Source organism: Monopterus albus, unplaced genomic scaffold, assembly GCF_001952655.1.
Source record: "Monopterus albus unplaced genomic scaffold, M_albus_1.0 scaffold50.1, whole genome shotgun sequence".
Taxonomy (NCBI): Eukaryota; Metazoa; Chordata; class Actinopteri; order Synbranchiformes; family Synbranchidae; genus Monopterus; species Monopterus albus.
The window spans coordinates 4,810,066-4,828,574 of record NW_018127930.1 but is presented as its reverse complement, the minus strand read 5'-3'; the positions used below and the strand labels follow the sequence as shown (position 1 = coordinate 4,828,574).

Here is an 18,509-nt window from a genome sequence, read left to right as displayed (position 1 = left end):
TAAATGTAGACAATGTTGCATCATCTCAATGATTTGTTTTATTTTGAACTAGCATCCCAATAGTAGATGTCAAGATGTGTCACTTGTGTTGTTGATCATTAAAATTGCATTTTCTAGCAGCATACACTACCAGTCAAATGTTTGGCCACACTTTCCTATTGAACTGAATGTGAAAGTGTGGCCAAACCTTAGACTGGTAATGGACAAACACTAAATACTGTTCTGCTCTGCAAACAATCTGGCATAGACCTCTTGATATCGTATTGTTTGTCTGAGGGGATTACAGACTGGATCACAGGATTTTACAGCTAGGCCTTATCTGGCTGGGAGGGAGAGGTCACCCTGAAGTGACACTGTGACGACAATTACCAATATGTGCTGGGACTCAACCATGTCTTTCCTGACAGTGAAAAATATGCTGATGCTGCAATACATATTATGTAGACAGACACATGCAGTTGCTAATATCTGTCTTTAACCTACATTACTATGTTCAGTCACAGTCACCTGTTGAAATCTTCACTACAATGTTTTTTTTTTTACATCATATATCATGTAATAATGTAATGTTATCTATTCTTCCATTTTGAGTTGTGTAAATAAAATGAATACATTTTAAAGAACATGCATGCTAAACCTGATTTATATAACAAACTTTTGTGAATGTTACAGGAGGTAAGAAATATTTTTCTATGACAATAATTTTCTATGACTAGATGAATAACAAAAGACCAAACTACCAGTCAGCCTGAAGGTTCACAGTTTGTTATGGAAGGTTAGTTTGAAGTGTGTTTAATTGTTATAGGGTAAAGTTTTCATCAGACAAAGACAGCTAAAAGACAAAGAGATAGGAAGTGCAATTTTCTGAGAAGAAGTTCCAGATTCACTATATGAACCTAGACTGTTATAACTAAACCAATACAATGATGTCATCTTTTAAATAAATGTCACAGGGACAATTATAGATGTTTATCACACATCCACATTTACAGACAAACATACAGTCATAGATACTATATGATAGTATTCTTCTGTTTAATTTCTGTGGAAAATCAGCTACCCTCTCCTTTTATTCACTCCCTCCATCAACTGCATCACTTTCTATGTTGCCTGGTGATTAAGCAGTAGATTAACTTCCAGTCCTCATTAATAATAGACAAATAGAAAAAGCCCTGGTTGTTCCGTTTCCTGTCTGCAGCACTAATAGAGCCCTTAACGTTCACATTAACATAACCTCTTGTTTACTCAGGCAGAAATATGGCCGAGCGGAAAGATGGGACACATAAACACATCACGTATATAAAGCAACGCATTTAAACTCATAATTATATATATATATATTCCATAGCCAAAAATATGTGGACACCAAAACATCACACCCCATATGAGACTGTATGTGATTGTGGACATCTCATTGAAAAAAACATGGGCATTAACCTGCTGCTTTATTATCGTCTCCTAGTAAAAAGCCTTTTCACAAGATTTTGGCACCTGGCCACAGGATGTCCCGAAGGTGTTAGATGGGAATGAGTTTAGGGCTCTGTGCAGTCTAGTCAAGTTCTTCCACATTAAACTAAAAGTACTAACGGCCCTAATGAAAACCGTAACAAACTGCTTCAGAACAAAAGTATACAATGTGGCAGTGGTGTCCACACACATTTGGTCTTGTATTGCATAATGAATCGATCTGATTCAAGCTTTTGCTCTTGTTAGGTGGTTTGCAGAAAACTCAGACCATGCTGTAAACAACAGGTTGCAAGTTCAGTCAGCCAGAGTGTATCCGGCTGATGTGAACTTGAACAACACATTCAAATATGGTTAACCCGTACCTGTCAGTTACTGCATTTGTGCTCCAGTAAAATGTAAACACCCCCTTTCTTTTCAAATGTGCTCATAATCATTTGTGAATTAAGCTCTTCTACAATGAGTACAAGGTTAATAATAATAAGGAACTGAAGTTTTTGTTGAAAAAATCTCTTGTATACACACAGAGAGAAAATACTGAGTACAGGCCTTATGGGACCACATTTGTGGTAATTCATTCAAAATCCATTTTAACGCCTTGTGCAGGCCTAAGTGCCAATCTTCCTTTTTGGTGAGTTTCCATGATTTTATGTCCCATATAAAACAATGCAGTTTTCTCCACAATGGCCTATTTAAGTTACATTACCGCCAAAAATTCCCCAGTAAAGAAAATTAAGCCGTGATACTGTGAGATCATCTCGGTTAGTTATCGTCTCCCCGCCGAGATATGTCGCTTTGACACCCCGCAGAGAACTGAATGAATCTCCTGGACGAGAGATAATAGTCTTACAGTATGCACTGTGCCGCTTGCCTGAGATATCTCTCTCTCTCTCTCTCTCTCTCTCTGTGTCTCTGTTCTTCTCATTACAAACCTGATCCAACAAAATAGGTTATACATGTTGTGGTGTATTATGCTCTGAAGCATAGTTAGATATATAAGGAGCTGACACAGGAAGAGCAAAGCTGTAAATATGAGCTGTATAATAACTTTTACCAAGTTTGTTGAAGAATGAAAACACACAATCATAAAACACCCCTGACCTAAATATTACAAAAATATAAATATTTCCAGATGACAGTTGCTCTGCTTAATAGTATCAAAGAAATCCCTAAAATGTTAAATTTGCTAAATTTTATTTTAATGTTACAAGAAATTATATTAAACAAACCACAAACTCACACAGTATAAATTAAGCATTAGTTCTACTGACTTGTTGCTGTTTCAAAAGCAGCCTGAGTGATACACTTTCTCCAACATCAATCTGAGCTATATTCAGAAGATACTGTAAAACATTTAAAAAGCCATATCAGTGGTTTTACACGCTTTTGCCCATTAACCTCAAATTGTATTGTATAACTTACATAACTGCCAACAATTTTCTATAGCATAGAAAGAGCTTTTTTAATAGATTTCCTGACTTAGATTGATATCAGATCTTTCCCCCAAGCTCTTTAATAGAAACAAGAAAGTGTTCTCAAAACAGGCATGGCTCGCGGGTCCATTATGAAGAGATGATAATGAAATGCTGACCACAAAATAAAGCCAGCTAAATATTCACAGGAACCTCTAAGGCTGGTGTCTGGAATGTTCTTGCAATTAATCTGGCCAGTTATTGGTGGACATCACAAAACTAATTTACTTTCTGATTTGCTACTCTTCATCTGGAAACATGGACCCAGCCTCCTGGAAGCCTCTGAGTTTTACATTTTTGTCAATATTCTCACAAATCAGAATAATACCACATGCATTTTTTATGCCATGTTTACAGATATAATAGCAGTTTGGTTGTTAAATGACAAATGTACATACTCATTGCTTTTTGCAAAACATACTACATGTTTTTGGCAGGGTTTCACAAGCAGCATGGTGAAAATGAAATGACAGTAAAGACACCACAGGAATTAGTGCCTAACCCCAACAATGGATGGAAAATTTAATAAAAGATTTTTTGCTTGCTATACTTTCTTCAGAGGACAACAAACCTACAAATTGAGTCTCTGTGTGTCCCAGACAACTTCAAGTATGTCCAGTACTCTCTCCTCACACCACACGTACACATATATATACACACACTGTACCCAGTCCCCTCTGACCCTGTAGTCTCTCTGCTTGCCTTTAAAGTGCACTGTAGCGCCCAGCAGTCTGGCAGCACTGGAACTAATTGGCTTCAGCTCAGTGTTCACTGTTATCGTCTCATTACTCATTCCACTTCGAATAACTTCCACAACTTTGCTTGTGTTCAGGGGTCATTAAAAGTCAAGCAAGCCTTTAATTATGAACCCAGACAGTTCAGTAAGTACATTCAGCAGCTTATTCAGTCCTTCACAAACTTGCTCCTGAAATACAGCTACAGTAATCCAATAAGAAATCCTGCAAACAAATGCTGTTCAAACATCACTGTGAAACTGAAGTTGGTCATGGAAGAACTACTGATAGGATATTAAAACATAATATCAACTCATACCACTGTAAACTCACTATGCACTACCACAAAGACACTTTCAGCCTCAAAAACAACAGCAGTGGAGTTAAATCCATCTAACTAATTTAATAAAATATTAAATGGATATGTATTCATTATAAGACAGTTTGCTCGTCACCTCTGACCCCTTTGTTTAACTATATGTGCACATGGGCCTTGTGGTTAAATGCTAACTAATTAAACATCATGATAAAGAGATAAAATGCATATGAATAATAATATTATTAACTTTAGAATATGTTCCCACACATACAGCATTTTACCAGACACCAGCTATTACCTGAGAGGAAGATTTGTCTACCGAAGTGAGGACACTGCCTTTATCAGGAAGTGGACTTTGTTCACATTTCAGAAAGTGGCACAGGTATTTTATTACACACAGACTTAGATACTCAAGCCATGAGTATTGGTTTCGAAGACTTTTGTCTTGAGCAAATGCATTTTAACCGCAGTCATTCTGTGGCCAGTCAACCCTACTATCATCATAGGATTTTCTTTATTATGGGATGTATTATGTTTCTTTGATGTAATGTAGACTCAGTGAACTAAATGGTGCCTTTGAAACCTTATGGATAAATTTGTAACTGAAGTCAGATGACTATGTTCTGCATATATTTCTTTAATACTTCTGCAGAAATTTGAAGTCTGTTGGAAGTGGACTTTTGTTATTGTGTCATAATCGCTTGTTATTTACTTAAAAAATGTCTTTTAGGGTGTCATTATGTAATGTCTAGTTGTAGAGGAAACAGTGCAAGACACAGACACACGCACCCCTGCAGCCCACAAGCAAAGTCTGTAGCCAGAAACCTGGGGAAAAATCTCCATACTTTTTCAAAATAAAATAAAATAAAATTAATAAACAAACAAACTCCTACGGGGCTTCTACATTCAATTATAAGGATTTAATGCCTGTATAATATAAATACTCAGCTTCTCTAAACATTGCATCACGTGCATTTTTTTTTCCAAAATGATCATTTCTTAATAATTCACTCTGGCTAATGTTGCAGGTCTTCAATGAAATATGGGAATCTTTTGTGGTTGGTCTGCTGTGCTAATTGGTACATGCGCCTCAGGGGAGCTCACATCTAACAAACTGAGAACAGCATCGTTCATGGGGCTGCGTCTGTGTAAAAATAGAAGCATGACAAATAAAAGCTAAATTTGAACAGATGGCTCTAGGCTACATGCCCACTTATGAATGTTACGCATCTGTTGTAACACCTCGCTTTATTAATACAACAAAAAGGCTGATTCAGAAACAAAGCCATTTTAAAGGTCTTGTTTTTACGCAGCATCCGGCTGATTTAAATAGGATGTAATGTATGTCAGCGTAACCTAATGGCAGACTTTATATGCCTGTTACATGTGCATTCAGTAAAGACTCGTGCTGTAAATGCACCAATAATATTGTGGCATTATTCTTGTATTATCCTAAGTGTCTTGACAGGTGAGGAGTGATGACCAGCATGCACAGCGGAACCAGCGCGACCCACTCCACTGAAACCTACAGCACATTGTTTCTTTATATAGGGGAATGGGTGGTCTTCAGAACAACGTCATTATTATGTCCTCCAATTTATTAAAGATCTGTGCTATTGTAATGCAGTAGCTCTTCTGTGCTGATGAACAGAAGACTCTCAGTAAAAGACGTAAAATATTAAGTAAGGATTCAAACTGGAGCATGCAGGGCAACTGTGTACTATATTGTAGTCTACATATGCCTTTAAATCCACAATAGGCTGTAGTTTGGCACATGCCTAAATGAATTTGTGCTGGCATATTTTAAATAATTATTCAAACGATTTGGTTTGAGACCAGAAAGATAGAATTAAGGTAATAAAATAATTGTGTTATTAAAGAAACACAAAAGCACCCTTAAAGTTATTTTTAGAAAAGATGTCAGTGATTAATAAATAAATAAGAAGTTGATTTCAGGCGTGTCTCAATATGACAATCATTCATCCAGGGCATGTTTCATTTATTGACACATTTGATGTTAAATGTCTGCTCACTTAGTGTTGTAGCTCTTAATTTATTATGTTTTGAACGCTCTCTCTCCCTGTTTCTCCCTGGTTTGACCCTCCGAGGTCACACAAGCAATTCTTTTCTTAAACGCATGATTAATTTCTCAGTAGGGCGACCGGCTAATGCATTATGAAAAAAAGTGAAATGTATTCCAAAGGGGCTAATAGCGCTATTGTATTCCAATAAGCCTTTTTCCTGCTTCACATGGTTTAGACACGCTCCGCTTTTGATAACATGTCAGAAACATCTTTCTCAGACAGAAATCTGTGCACCATGGTCGTTCCAAAAATTATTTCATTATTGTCGTTTAAAAACAATTTAGGATTTTGCCAGTCAGGGTTTTATTACAGATGTCAGCCATAAAGGGCTCATTAAGTCATTACTATAACGGAAACTCCACATTGTTCGGCGAGAGAATATCCAAGCTTACAAGCTTAAAAAAAAAAAAAAGTAGACTAAAAACCCTTAAAAATCAATCTGGCACCATTAAGGCAGTATAAACTCAACACAGAAGTCGTCATCAGATATTTCAATGGGCTATTATTTTGTAAAAAAAAAAAAAAAAAAAAGGTTGGTTTTCCTCACAGAGATGTTTGGTAATCAACCCGCAAAGCTACTCTACCTGTGTCTGTAGATGGTAGCAAGCTATTATAAAGTCTTCTCATCTCTCTATTGTGACGTCATTCGTTGCATTAGCTGCGGCCCGTGCGTGGCTCGCGCCCGCGGCCCCATCTTGTCCCATAACCGCGAGGGTTCCGTTCGTTCGCAACACAAAAGCACGCGCGGTGACAGCTTAAAATGGTTTGAAAAGGAGCAGATGGGGCCGTTCTCTCCTGTCGCTTTACGCACGCACGTGAGCTTTACGCACACACACGCACAGATTTAAAACTGAGCCTGACAACCGTCATGTTTATCAAGAAAAGAACCACCTAGAGTCAATGTCAATGTTCTTTATCCAGCAGCCTTTTTTGCCAGATTGAGAATAAGGCCTATACAAACGCGTGCGTTCGCAACACCCTTAAACAAAAACCTTAAACAAAAACCACTGGATCAAGTGCCTTTTATTCCTCAGATTTTACTGTTTCAAGAAGTTTCAGTAGTTAGAACCACTTATCTAGCTGAGTTCTTCTTTGAATATCTACAACATTTACAAAAACGAGCGAGTGAAATGGAAACAGGAGTCTGTTATCTCAAACGTTCTACTTATAAATGTGTAAACACTATTTAGATGACAATATGATCACAATCCATATTGGAGTTTTGTGAAGAAATTATTTCGGTTCCGACATTGTGCTACTGAAATACCGTAAACTTAGTTTACAATATGCTTCTCGTTTTGGCCTCCTGGTTATCCTAATTCTTATTATTCTCCTAATCTGCGCTATGTCTCACTGACAGCAAGGACAATATGCAACATGCTAAATTGTTCTAACTTTCATGTGACATAGGAAATATTGTTAAAACGTTTTACTCCGTCATGAGAAGTGCGTTTTTCAACAGTCCTGAGTAATAAACTGTACGCGCAAACCAAATAGGCCTACACATACATGTATTTTGCATTTTAAAGAGATTCAAACTGAGCAACCACTCTGTTCCAAATTCCATCTTTAGTTTTTTTATCCCAACATGAAACAGGAGCCACAGAAGAGTTTGTCCTGAAAACAACTTTATTACGTTGTTTTAATTAACAGTATATTTACGACAGCACATAATCCCCATTCAGAGTAATTTTAGCTCCAGAGTACTTTTAATGAGATCCTTTCTTGCATCCTTCAGACATTTGCTGATGTCTGTGAGGCAGCTAAAATCTGGGTGGTAGACTATAGTTAGGTCTGTGTCTTCATATCTGTAATGTGTAGAAGAAACCTAAGCAGCAGGTGTAACATGCCAGGTTTAAGAGCCTGGAGCAGGGGCGTAGCTTGGAAATGCAGGGCACCCCCGAGCTAAGACCGATCTGGGCCCCTCAGTCTGTTAAATAAAACAATCCTACATAACAATTTTTGAAGGTCCTCTTCAGGTGAATATTGCTTTTTATAGCATTGTGTGCTAGCTGGGAGCTCTTCTGACCTGCAATTACAACAGATGATATAGGCTGCAGTGTGCTTCCTGCTGCCTTTTATCTCCAGGGAACAACCTGCACATGTAGGCATACCTATTTCCAAAAGCCTACTCAGTGTTGAATTCTGCATAATTATGTGAGTATCTGCTGCAGGCTACTGACAGATGTTACTCTGATCCCCAGCCTGGCTGCCTGTCTGACTGCTGCTTCAGCCTTTATGTCCACTTTCTTCAGCCCCTATGGTCAGGCTAATGTCTAACTCCACACTATGTCTGTGCCAAGCTCTTCTGCTGACTGTGTCCACTGCCAGCAGTCGCTTTTAATACCAGTTTGCTGGTAATTAATTTTCAACCCAGTAGTTGTGTAGCCTATCAAAAAGCTGTAGAATTGTGTGCAGTGTCAAAATAACTTAAAATGTATGTTCATACAATATAAGGTGACTAATATGGTGAGTAAAATAAGATCGAATTGTGTTCATCTTTATTTCTGGCTTGGGTCTGTCGTGTTGTCACTGAAGCATAAGAGGCCACTTAATAGTTTCATCCTTTGAGACTTTGGAGGGTCATGTCATGCACGCGCGATTGTGTGTTCATTTCAGTCTCGTGCGTCCTTCCGTCGTTGGTGCCATTAGTTTGGCTTGTTCAGCGTTCGAGTGCCAGTTAGACAGACATCACTTCGGCTGTTCGGTTGAAAGGGGGAGCAGAGCGCAGGGAGAGGGAATGAAGCGTGTGTATAAAGGCGCGAGCGTTTTGTGGCGCGCGCGCGTGCGTCCTGGGTGGTGGGCTGAGCTCGCGCTATACGCCAATCAAATTCAAGGCAGGTGTGCTGTAGAGAGAGAGAGAGAGAGAGGGAGAGGGAGACGGATTAGGACTGCCCGTGGTGTCTCTGAAAAGCCGGCGCGACCGTGGCAGTTACTCACATCTCGCCAACCGGTTTACTCGACAGTTGGAGAAAATAGTCAGTACCGAGTCCATGTGTACCACGGATAGCGCGTAATTCAGTGAAATCCGTTCATTTACATGTTAAAATGAGTTTCTTAGAGCTGAGTAGGATACATTTCTCTCTTCACGCGGATATTTGTTGACGCGCTTTGTGATTATTCTTGGGAGTCAGAGGTAAGCACTGTAGTCGACTATTTCAGCGGTAAAGTTGGATAAAATGTTTGTAAAATAAAATGAAAATTGTCTGTTAACAACAGCAATGGGACAGAAAGTAGGTCGTAGAAGAAAACACAACAGCTATAGGCTGCAGCTTCACATTCCGTTGCATTTGCACGAATAAGGGCAATGGCATTATCATTATTATTATCATTATTACTATTATCATTATTATTATTATTGCATCTTTCTTGCTAAAATACTTTTGTTAACATTGCTTTATGGTTCCAAGTTCATTACCATACATGACTAACTGGCAAGTCCGCTGCTTTATTCAAGGTCCATCTATACCGTTATTTTGCAAGAAATTAAACGAGCTGAACTTAAAAGATACAATTTTAAATTGTTCAACATATTTGAAGCCAAACTATGAACTACAGATTTGGAAACATAACTAGGCCTACGTGTTTTTGTTTTCGCTCCTTCTTAGTTTATTGTTCAGCCCAAACAATTACACATCATATTAGTCCAATATTTTTTTCAAAGTTGAGTCAAACGTCACCTTTTCATTTTACACTTTTGTCTAGGTTTGTTTTTATTGTTATTATCTATAGGCTGGTAATGCTTTCTGTGTTGTTAAATGTTAAAATTAATGACAACTAAGAAATCCTTTTTTTAATACAAACATTTCCTAAAACTGTTGTGGAAAACTGATTTTTGTGTGTGTGTGTGTGAGATTTCGTTTTTAAAACACAACCTACCACGTGATGCACAAAAAAAATTGTTCTGTAGGTAAAACCAAAACTTTAAAAATATATATTTGAGTAAGGGTTAAGACTGCAAAATGTGCCATCTTTATCAAATACTAAAGCTAATGTCACAGTAATATAACTTATTTCCTATTAATCAGACGTTTAAAGTTTTAAAATGTGCTTTGTATTGTAAATGAAAACATTGCCATATGTAATTAGTTGAATTAAAAAGATGCAGCAGAATAAATAGTCAATAATTTTTTTATTTTTATTTTAGGTCAGACAATTATTAAATAAGAGTGAAATTCCTCATGTGTCCGACACACCTGGTCAATAAAGCTGATTTTGATTTAATATGCCAAAATGCAAAAAGGAATAAAACAATATATATCTTACTTGTGTTAACTGTTTTAGAATTATGTGTGATCATTGTTTTAAATTGTTAAATTTTTGACCAACTACTTTTGGAAGCAGACACGGACAAAAACACTGCTCACTGAAGTTAATTTAATATTTTGAAGATGCACTGGAAAATGCAGAAAAGCAAGAACTCAGTGCTGTATTTGTATTTGCTGCCAACCAAACACTTCACTAAATTATTCTTTAGTATTAGAGACATTTTAAAATGCCTGTGCTTTGAATCATTTTGTAAGAATAATTCAAATAACTGCAATCCCATTTTGGAGGTAAACCCTAATTCATTTTAAACTTTTGTAGTGATTTTTAGTTTTAATGCAAAGAAAATAAAAACATCGTGGTGCATGTCTGTAAATTGCTATACTCAGATACGTTTAATTTAAATACACTTATTTTAAATTAATAATTTTTAAGACTGCATTTATTTTTTATTTCATTATCAAAATATTGTTTGTTATATTTTCATAGTATAAGGAATTCCCAGCTATTTCAAATTGTATGTAACACGGAGGGAAAGGGCATATGTACAGAAGTTTTTTTTGTTTGTTTGTTTGTTTTTATGGTAATTTCCACAGCAGCAACATGTTGATTTTATTTTCCTCCCTTTTTGCACAGGTTCTCCAGTTTTCCTTCCAGCATGGACAAAGCCCATCCAGGACCCCCTGACTCCACCCAGACCCGCCCACCTCCACTCCTCATCCTCCTCTTTATCCTCCCCCTCTCCATCCTCTTCCTCCTCACCCCTCAAGCCCAACCAGGTTGGCCAAGTCATCCTGTATGGGGTTCCAATTGTATCGCTTGTCATTGATAACAAGGAGAGACTTTGCCTGGCACAGATTTCCAACACACTCCTCAAGAACTACAGTTATAATGAAATTCATAATCGTCGTGTGGCGTTGGGCATTACCTGTGTCCAGTGCACTCCGGTTCAGTTGGAGATCCTCCGTCGGGCCGGTGCCATGCCCATCTCATCCCGCCGCTGTGGCATGATCACCAAGCGTGAAGCCGAGCGCCTGTGCAAGTCCTTCCTGGGAGAAAACACACCACCAAAACTGCCCGACAACTTTGCCTTTGATGTGACACATGAGTGTGCCTGGGGTTGCCGTGGTAACTTCATCCCGGCACGATACAACAGCTCCCGGGCCAAATGCATCAAGTGCTCCTTCTGCAACATGTATTTCTCCCCAAATAAGTTCATTTTCCATTCCCACCGCACACCAGATGCCAAGTACACCCAGCCTGATGCTGCCAACTTCAACTCATGGCGACGACACCTCAAACTCACCGATAAGCGCCCAGCTGATGAGTTAATTTTTGCATGGGAAGACGTCAAAGCTATGTTCAATGGAGGGAGCCGTAAGAGAGCACTGCCCTCCTCAGCCCAGTGTTCCTCCATGGGGCCTATGAAGACTCTCCCAGGTTCGGTGATGCCTCACATGATGGGACCTGACCTGGGTGCTCAGAAACGAGCCCACTTTGAAGACGAGGATGATATAGATGGAGACAGCCTGTCTCCTCGTAAGACACCACGTAGCTACCCTGTCATCCCAGTCCCAAGCAAAGGCTTTGGAATGCTGCAGAAGTTCCCCCCAACTTCACTCTTCCCCTCACCTTACCCATTCCCAGCATTTGGACTCTGTCAGCAGAAAAAAGAGGACAGTGATGTGTCAGCTGGGCAGAAAGGAGCAGGATTGTCGGGTCTCTTATGGCCTGGTCGCAAAGACACTTTTTATCCTCCTTTCTGTATGTTTTGGCCACCAAGAGCAGCAGGAGGAATCCCTGTCCCCACCTACCTGCAGCCTCAGCCCAGCACCCTCTCATCCCTGGCAGACAACCCCTCTCTCAGACAGGCCTTTCTGGATCTCTCAGACCCCAGTGAGTCTGGGGGTGTAGCTGGCAATGGAAATGGTGTCAGTGCAACCATGGCCCCCAGCAGCGGGACCACTACATCTAGAGCTGGGCTGTTTGACACAGACTGCACAATGGTGACCCCTGACATTCGCCCAGTGGCATCAGAAGGCTGGCTCAAACTGCTGGACACGCCGGCCCTTCAAACTAGAAAGCCGACCTATGGCTCAGCCTTCCGTCCCGTCATCAAGGATGCAGAAAGCATTGCCAAACTCCACAGCAATGGTGGAGGAATCACTGGAGCAACAGATGAAGACTTTGGGGTTGTGGTTGCCGGGTCAGACCGCCACCAGCGGCTATCGCCCAGCAGCAGCTGTAGTTATGGAAGTGAAAGTGGAGGCACTGGAGAAGCAGAAGGAGGGGAGACCGAGGAGGAGGGGGAAGTGGACGTGGAGTCATCAAAGCAGGAGGACGATGAGGAGGAAGGTGGTTTCACAGCCAGGCCGTCCCTGACTCAAACTAACCTGTACCTCCCTGTGCTGAGCGACGGTGCCGGAGAGGAGAGGGGCAAGGAGAGAGGGAGTGGCGCTGTGTATCCCAGTACCTCCCCTCCCTCCTCCTCAGACCCCATCCAGCAGGAGTCACCCAGTTTGCCTGCCTCCCCCCCTGCCAGCCTGCCTCTCTCCAGCTCCTCCCCACCTCACCGAGAGGACCCAGCTTACAAAAACGTAAATATCCCCCCAGGCCACTTTAGCTAATTATTATTTAAATGGTGCTGCAGTCAGGCAGTGATGTGATCTGCATAAGCAGATTGATAGGCTAGTTTCTCCCTTTGGAAATTGAAACAGTCACCTCACTGTGATCCCAGCTAATAGGCCCAGGCGTGGACTGTTTAATGGCCATGGTGTGTTTGGTCTGCCTCTGTCATCCCAGCCTGTTAGGGCAACTCTAATCCTTAACCTGTCGACTCCCACATTAACCAGGCCTTTGAGCGAGAGGAGCAGGAGAAAAGAGAACGAATTATGAGGAGTGTTTTAAACTAGAATAAGTTAAAGCGCTCACTGAATAGCATACTGCTGCGTGTCATTGACGCTATTTGCCAAGTAAGGAGTTACATTTGTGATAAGATTTTTTAAAAATTCAAAGAATCAAAATCAAACGGTCATTGCTCTGCTTTATTCTGCTGTGTTGTTCTTGAACTATATAATTCATAACATATATGTGAAATGCTTACAGGATAAATGTGATTTCCAGGTTCACAAACACAGAGAGGAAGGACTACCTGCATATGCAACCAAAGACAACTCCTGCATTTCTGGTAAGCACACATATTTTAACCTATTCGCTTAAAAGCATTTCTGTATCTTTTCCAATGCACATTTCTAAAAGTCTATAATTGCAGATAACACACACTTAATAAAAGGTAAAAGTATCCCAAATATCACAATAGTGTTGCCCACATCAAAAAGTTAATTATCACTATGGCAGTATTTCACTTTTTTCTAACCTTTTCAATCTTTTCTTCAGTATTTGCAAAATCAAAATACAGCTTCTTTTTCATATATAATCTACAAAAATCACTTTGCTTGCTCTACTGTTTGCATGGTTGCTCGACACTATATTTTCCCCCCGTAGTTGTTTTACTATGTCTTGGTTTCATCAAATGTTTGAGCAGGTTTTTACACTCCACTTTCATCAAATAGCATTACACAGTCTATTTCAGTGAACTGTTACACACTATCTGTTTCATCAGACATCTGACTCAGTTGTATTATAGTATCTTTGTTTCATTTATTGTCTGAGTGAGTGGTTTTATAGTGTCTCTGTGTCCCTGCGAGATTCATATTCTTGTGACGTTTCATTTGCTCCTCTCATCTCCTACTCTGACCCTTTTGCTAAAGAAAATGTCTGTGATGTGTTTTGGGATGGTGCGCTCACAAAACACACATGGCCACATGGCCCAGTTATATCTACCCACAAATGAGGCACACGCCATGCGCACACTTGGTTATCTCCATTTGTCTGGATAACCAGCTCAACCAATGGGCCTTACTGAGTCTCCCTTTGTGTCTCTTTCTCTCTCCCGTTCTCATTTTCTCTCAGATGAAAACAAAGAGCAGAATAGTTTCTTTATACCAGAGAGTGAGACGTCAGCGTCGGACTATTGGAGAGAGAGCTCAGGTACAATTACTTTCTCTTTTCTTTTTTTTAATAACTGTGTGCAGAGCAGCTGCAGTCAAATGGAAAACAAATTAATTCATGGACAAAAAAAACAGCGAAATGTAACAATGGTTAGACACTCTCAAAAGTATAATTATAAGGATGACAAGGTTAATTTAATTTCTGCATTTGGTTTCACTCCACGGTGATTTGAATCTTTTATCACAGAGCATACCTGAGGTCTTTATGAGACTAGAGCTCACTGTAAACCGTGATATAACATTTACACTATTATGAGTGGCGGTCTCTAAAAATTTATATGTAGGGCAGGAATACAATTTATTTGCAGTTTGGCTTTTAAAAAAGGGAAAAAAATCAAGATGTTTTCATAAAATTTTATTTCATAATGGCATTAAAACTATAGTTGGCCTTCTGTGTTGTATTTCAGCACACACAGTATGAATGATTGTATGCTGTGTAAAATTTCCATACATAAAGCAAACAGAAAAACTCACTTGGAAAAATATCACTATATACAAAATGCACAGTGACATTTCTTCTTATTACACTAATGAGATTAAGAATACTTGAAGCAGTGAGGAAAGGCTCCTCAGTCTTCAGCTTCATGCACCTCAGTTTCTCCCTCCCTCTCTCAGACAGTGAGCTAAGGGATTCATATAAATACACAGACAGAAGATACAGTAGTGGGAAGCTGCTTCTGCTGCCGCTCTGCTGTGACCGGTCTCTTTAGCAGCATTGTCACCAGGACTGTTACTCTTGGGGGGGTGTTATAGTTCAACAAGAAAACATCAGCTCAAAGATAAGCAGCCGCACTGGCAATCTCCATCCTAAACCCATATCGCCGCCGACATAATTGCCTTTTTTTCCCCCTTCCTCAGCGTAAAAAACCCTTACAGCTTATTGCCTTTTTATATCTGTCAGGAAGACATTAAAAGTGCTTTATGACATCTGTGCCAACATTTATATCTACCACCACCCCCCCACTCCCTCCACCCCTGCACACACACACTGTAATGATCACTGCACATAATGTATAATGTATTTCGAAAAATTACACAAAACAAATTAAATGAGACCACCTTTCCCCTGATTGCCAAATGTCTCCCTGGGCGGTGGGAAGCTCTACGTGATTAGAAGGCCCGATTCCTTCGAGTCCCACAACCCCCTCCACTGTCTTTAAACTCTCCCTCTGTTTCTAGGGAGAAAAAATAATCTAATTTTCCATTTATGTAATGCAAACCGCCTTGGCTTTGACTATTCACGGTTAATTGACTGTCAAACGAGGTTGTTATCCTCGGGCACTGTCTGCAAATTTGCTTGTCAAATGAGACAGAGAGAGGAGAGGAAAGGAGTGAGGAGAGGAGGAGAGAAAGAGGAGAGCTCCCTCCTTGCTCTAAATGAGAGAAAGTAAGGCTTAAGGAGACAGGATATGAAATAACTAGAGGAGAACATACAGACTGAGGGTGCTGGATCACTTGGTTTAAAGCATTCACCGCCTCATTGTCACAATTCAGATTTTAGCTTGAACACATACATGTACGCAAAACAATATAGACACTTTCAAAGTGGTAAATTTTGAAAACAGATGGAGATGTTTATAAAAGGAAAATAAAGAAATGTTAAAGCAACAAGTAGATTTGGCCTCTGGCAGTAACAAAGCTTAAACAAGTAGACAGGCAAAATATCCATAATATGAAATGCTATTTAACTATGTTTCACATGAAGATGCTGTTGTCTGTCCTCATGCAGTTTTCATAGTCATTCTTATGGGTCATAACAATTAGCCTGCCAATCAATATCAGTGTGATGCAGCCTACAAATGCCATTTTTGACCAAAATTTGTGGAATGGCCTTTTAAACATTTACTCTGATTCAATTTAAAAACTACAAAACAGATTTATTTCATTTATGAATGCAAGTAGTGTTTTCCCCCTTTCTTAACAGAAAGCAATATGACCTGAAAGCACAGAGACTGGATACACCTGAGGTTGAATGCTTAAAGATCTCCAGCTACAGCATCCACACATTATCACATACATACATACACTGACACCCAGAGGTCAAAGAGTAAATTACAGTGCTTCACTAAAGAAAGAGGAATAAAGAAAACATGAATGAGTGGAACAGGTTTTATAGTGTCAGTTATCTGACATTAAGTATTGCATACATAAGCTAAAAATCAGAGATTAAGTTTCTCCTTGGTTACAGGTAACCAAAGCCAACGGGCTGCCTCTCCTGTGCCGCTAAAGAAGGATGTTGAGAACATGGAAAAAGGTAAAGATTGTTAATTTGACTAACAGGTTCATTCTCACTCCTCTTGGTTATATTAACTATACAAATCTCTTAGCTCAGTGCCTTTTGCATAATATTGAGCCTAGGAATCATAGCATACACAGCACCATATTGTTGCACCTCCTCTTTCTCCTCCTTGTATTTTCATCTCGCTTCTTGCTCCTACAGAGGAGCTCCAGAAGGTTCTACTGGAGCAGATCGACTTCAGGAGGAGACTGGAGCAAGAGTTTCACGCTTTGAAGGGCACCTCACCATTTCCTGTTTTCCGTAAGTTTTTTTTTCTCACCTTGCTTTTTTTTTTGTCATTCTCCGAAGGGCAACTTCTCCTTCTCTGTCTTTTTAAAGTTCTTTCCAGTTTCTCCTCTGTCTGCCCCCCTTACTTTTCTTTTGCCCTGTTTTATTACACCTCCTTTATCCTTCATCAGCTGTCTTAACTTGATTAGGTAAATGATAATGCTGCTCAGACTAATCATAGATTTTTGCACTAATTTCAGATCATTTTCAGGATCAGATGAAACGAGAGCTCGCCTACAGAGAGGAGATGGTCCAACAGTTACAGATGGTAAGACTACTAATGGCACAATCAGTTCTGAACAATGATAGAAAATAAATATGCCTTAGCACACAAACAAATTATCATTTTGTAGGTACATGAATTAAAAAAGTAAATCACTTTGACAAACTGCCTCAGTAATGATTTTGAGAAGGAACATAATTAAGACTAATTATAAAGCAGCACTTCTCAAGAAAATGTTGTCACACAGTTTGAACAGAAAAGGTTCAAAACAAAACACGGATGAGGAAATGTAACTAATAAGTCACTTAACACTACAACTACAGGAGACTATAGACATAATCATGAAATCCTAAGCTGTGTCTTAAAACTAAAACACAAATTAAATGAAGTGTGCATGAGGACACAACAAGACACTTCTGCCGTTGCTTATTTGTCCATCAAAAGACAGAGTCACTCTTCTAGTTTGTCTTTCATGGGTGAGAAGTTTGAACATTTCCGTCCACATCAATCACTGGAACAGCTGGTAGACAGGCTGACAGCCTGTGTTTGTCTTTGCTTTCTGACATATGCAACAACTGTACATGCTTGTGTGCACATGATCACAAACCCTGCACACACACCAAAACACACACGAGCACACTGTATGCATGTAAGCACAAAGGCAGATAACTGAACAGGCATTCAAACTAATTTATAAGCCTGTGCGCACACACTGATGTGCACGGGCTTAGAAAAAAAAAGCTCTGAATTGACAAATGTGTCTAGCAGATGGATCTGTCTGAGAATAATGACACATTAATTCCTCACAGACATTCAAATGAATTCCAACAAAATTTTACATTTATGTTGCCGCAACATTTAGAATTCTGACTGAATAGCGCACCTACAGTAAACTCTACATGTTTTACCCAGAATTTGATTGTGATGGATGCCTTACTTTTTTCTCTTCTACTTCTGAGACATTTAGTTTTAAAACATATAATAGATAATTTTAAGACTCTGAATACAGAGATACATATTGAAGTTGAGCCATTTTACCTGCTATCTTTTACCAGAACAAACAATCCTTACACTCTCTGGCTGTGACCAATCATTATAAGTTGGGTATGTGTATCTATGTATAGTGACTATTACGTGAAAAGCAATGAGTGTAATCACTGTGCATATAATCCAGGCTATTCCAAACACAAATTATAAATGCATTAAAAAAACAAACTTTTAAAGTGTGTAAACTGTGTCCAAGTAGTCCAAGTGTTGTCTCTTTAGGATTAATCTAATTAATGGCTCTGACTTTTGTTTCTTTCAGATTCC

At 39.4% G+C, this 18,509-nt stretch overlaps 1 protein-coding gene and 1 long non-coding RNA gene across 3 annotated transcripts in view; both read left to right on the top strand.

The window, feature by feature from the left end:
- LOC109960696 (uncharacterized) overlaps positions 1-11,013 on the top strand; it is a 92,658-nt gene extending 81,645 nt beyond the window's left edge. For both annotated transcript variants that reach the window (XR_002275038.1, XR_002275037.1), the window contains one exon: positions 10,976-11,013. This is a non-coding gene — a long non-coding RNA (uncharacterized LOC109960696). The remainder of the gene's footprint in view (positions 1-10,975) is intronic.
- The window catches only part of skor2 (SKI family transcriptional corepressor 2), a 35,849-nt gene extending 17,379 nt beyond the window's left edge, over positions 1-18,470 (top strand). The window contains exons 4-10 of the mRNA XM_020601003.1: positions 10,976-12,936; positions 13,445-13,526; positions 14,312-14,389; positions 16,598-16,663; positions 16,850-16,948; positions 17,176-17,243; positions 18,465-18,470. Of these exons, the coding sequence (XP_020456659.1) occupies positions 10,976-12,936; positions 13,445-13,526; positions 14,312-14,389; positions 16,598-16,663; positions 16,850-16,948; positions 17,176-17,243; positions 18,465-18,470 (2,360 nt within the window). The remainder of the gene's footprint in view (positions 1-10,975; positions 12,937-13,444; positions 13,527-14,311; positions 14,390-16,597; positions 16,664-16,849; positions 16,949-17,175; positions 17,244-18,464) is intronic.
- Positions 18,471-18,509: the final 39 nt, after the last annotated feature.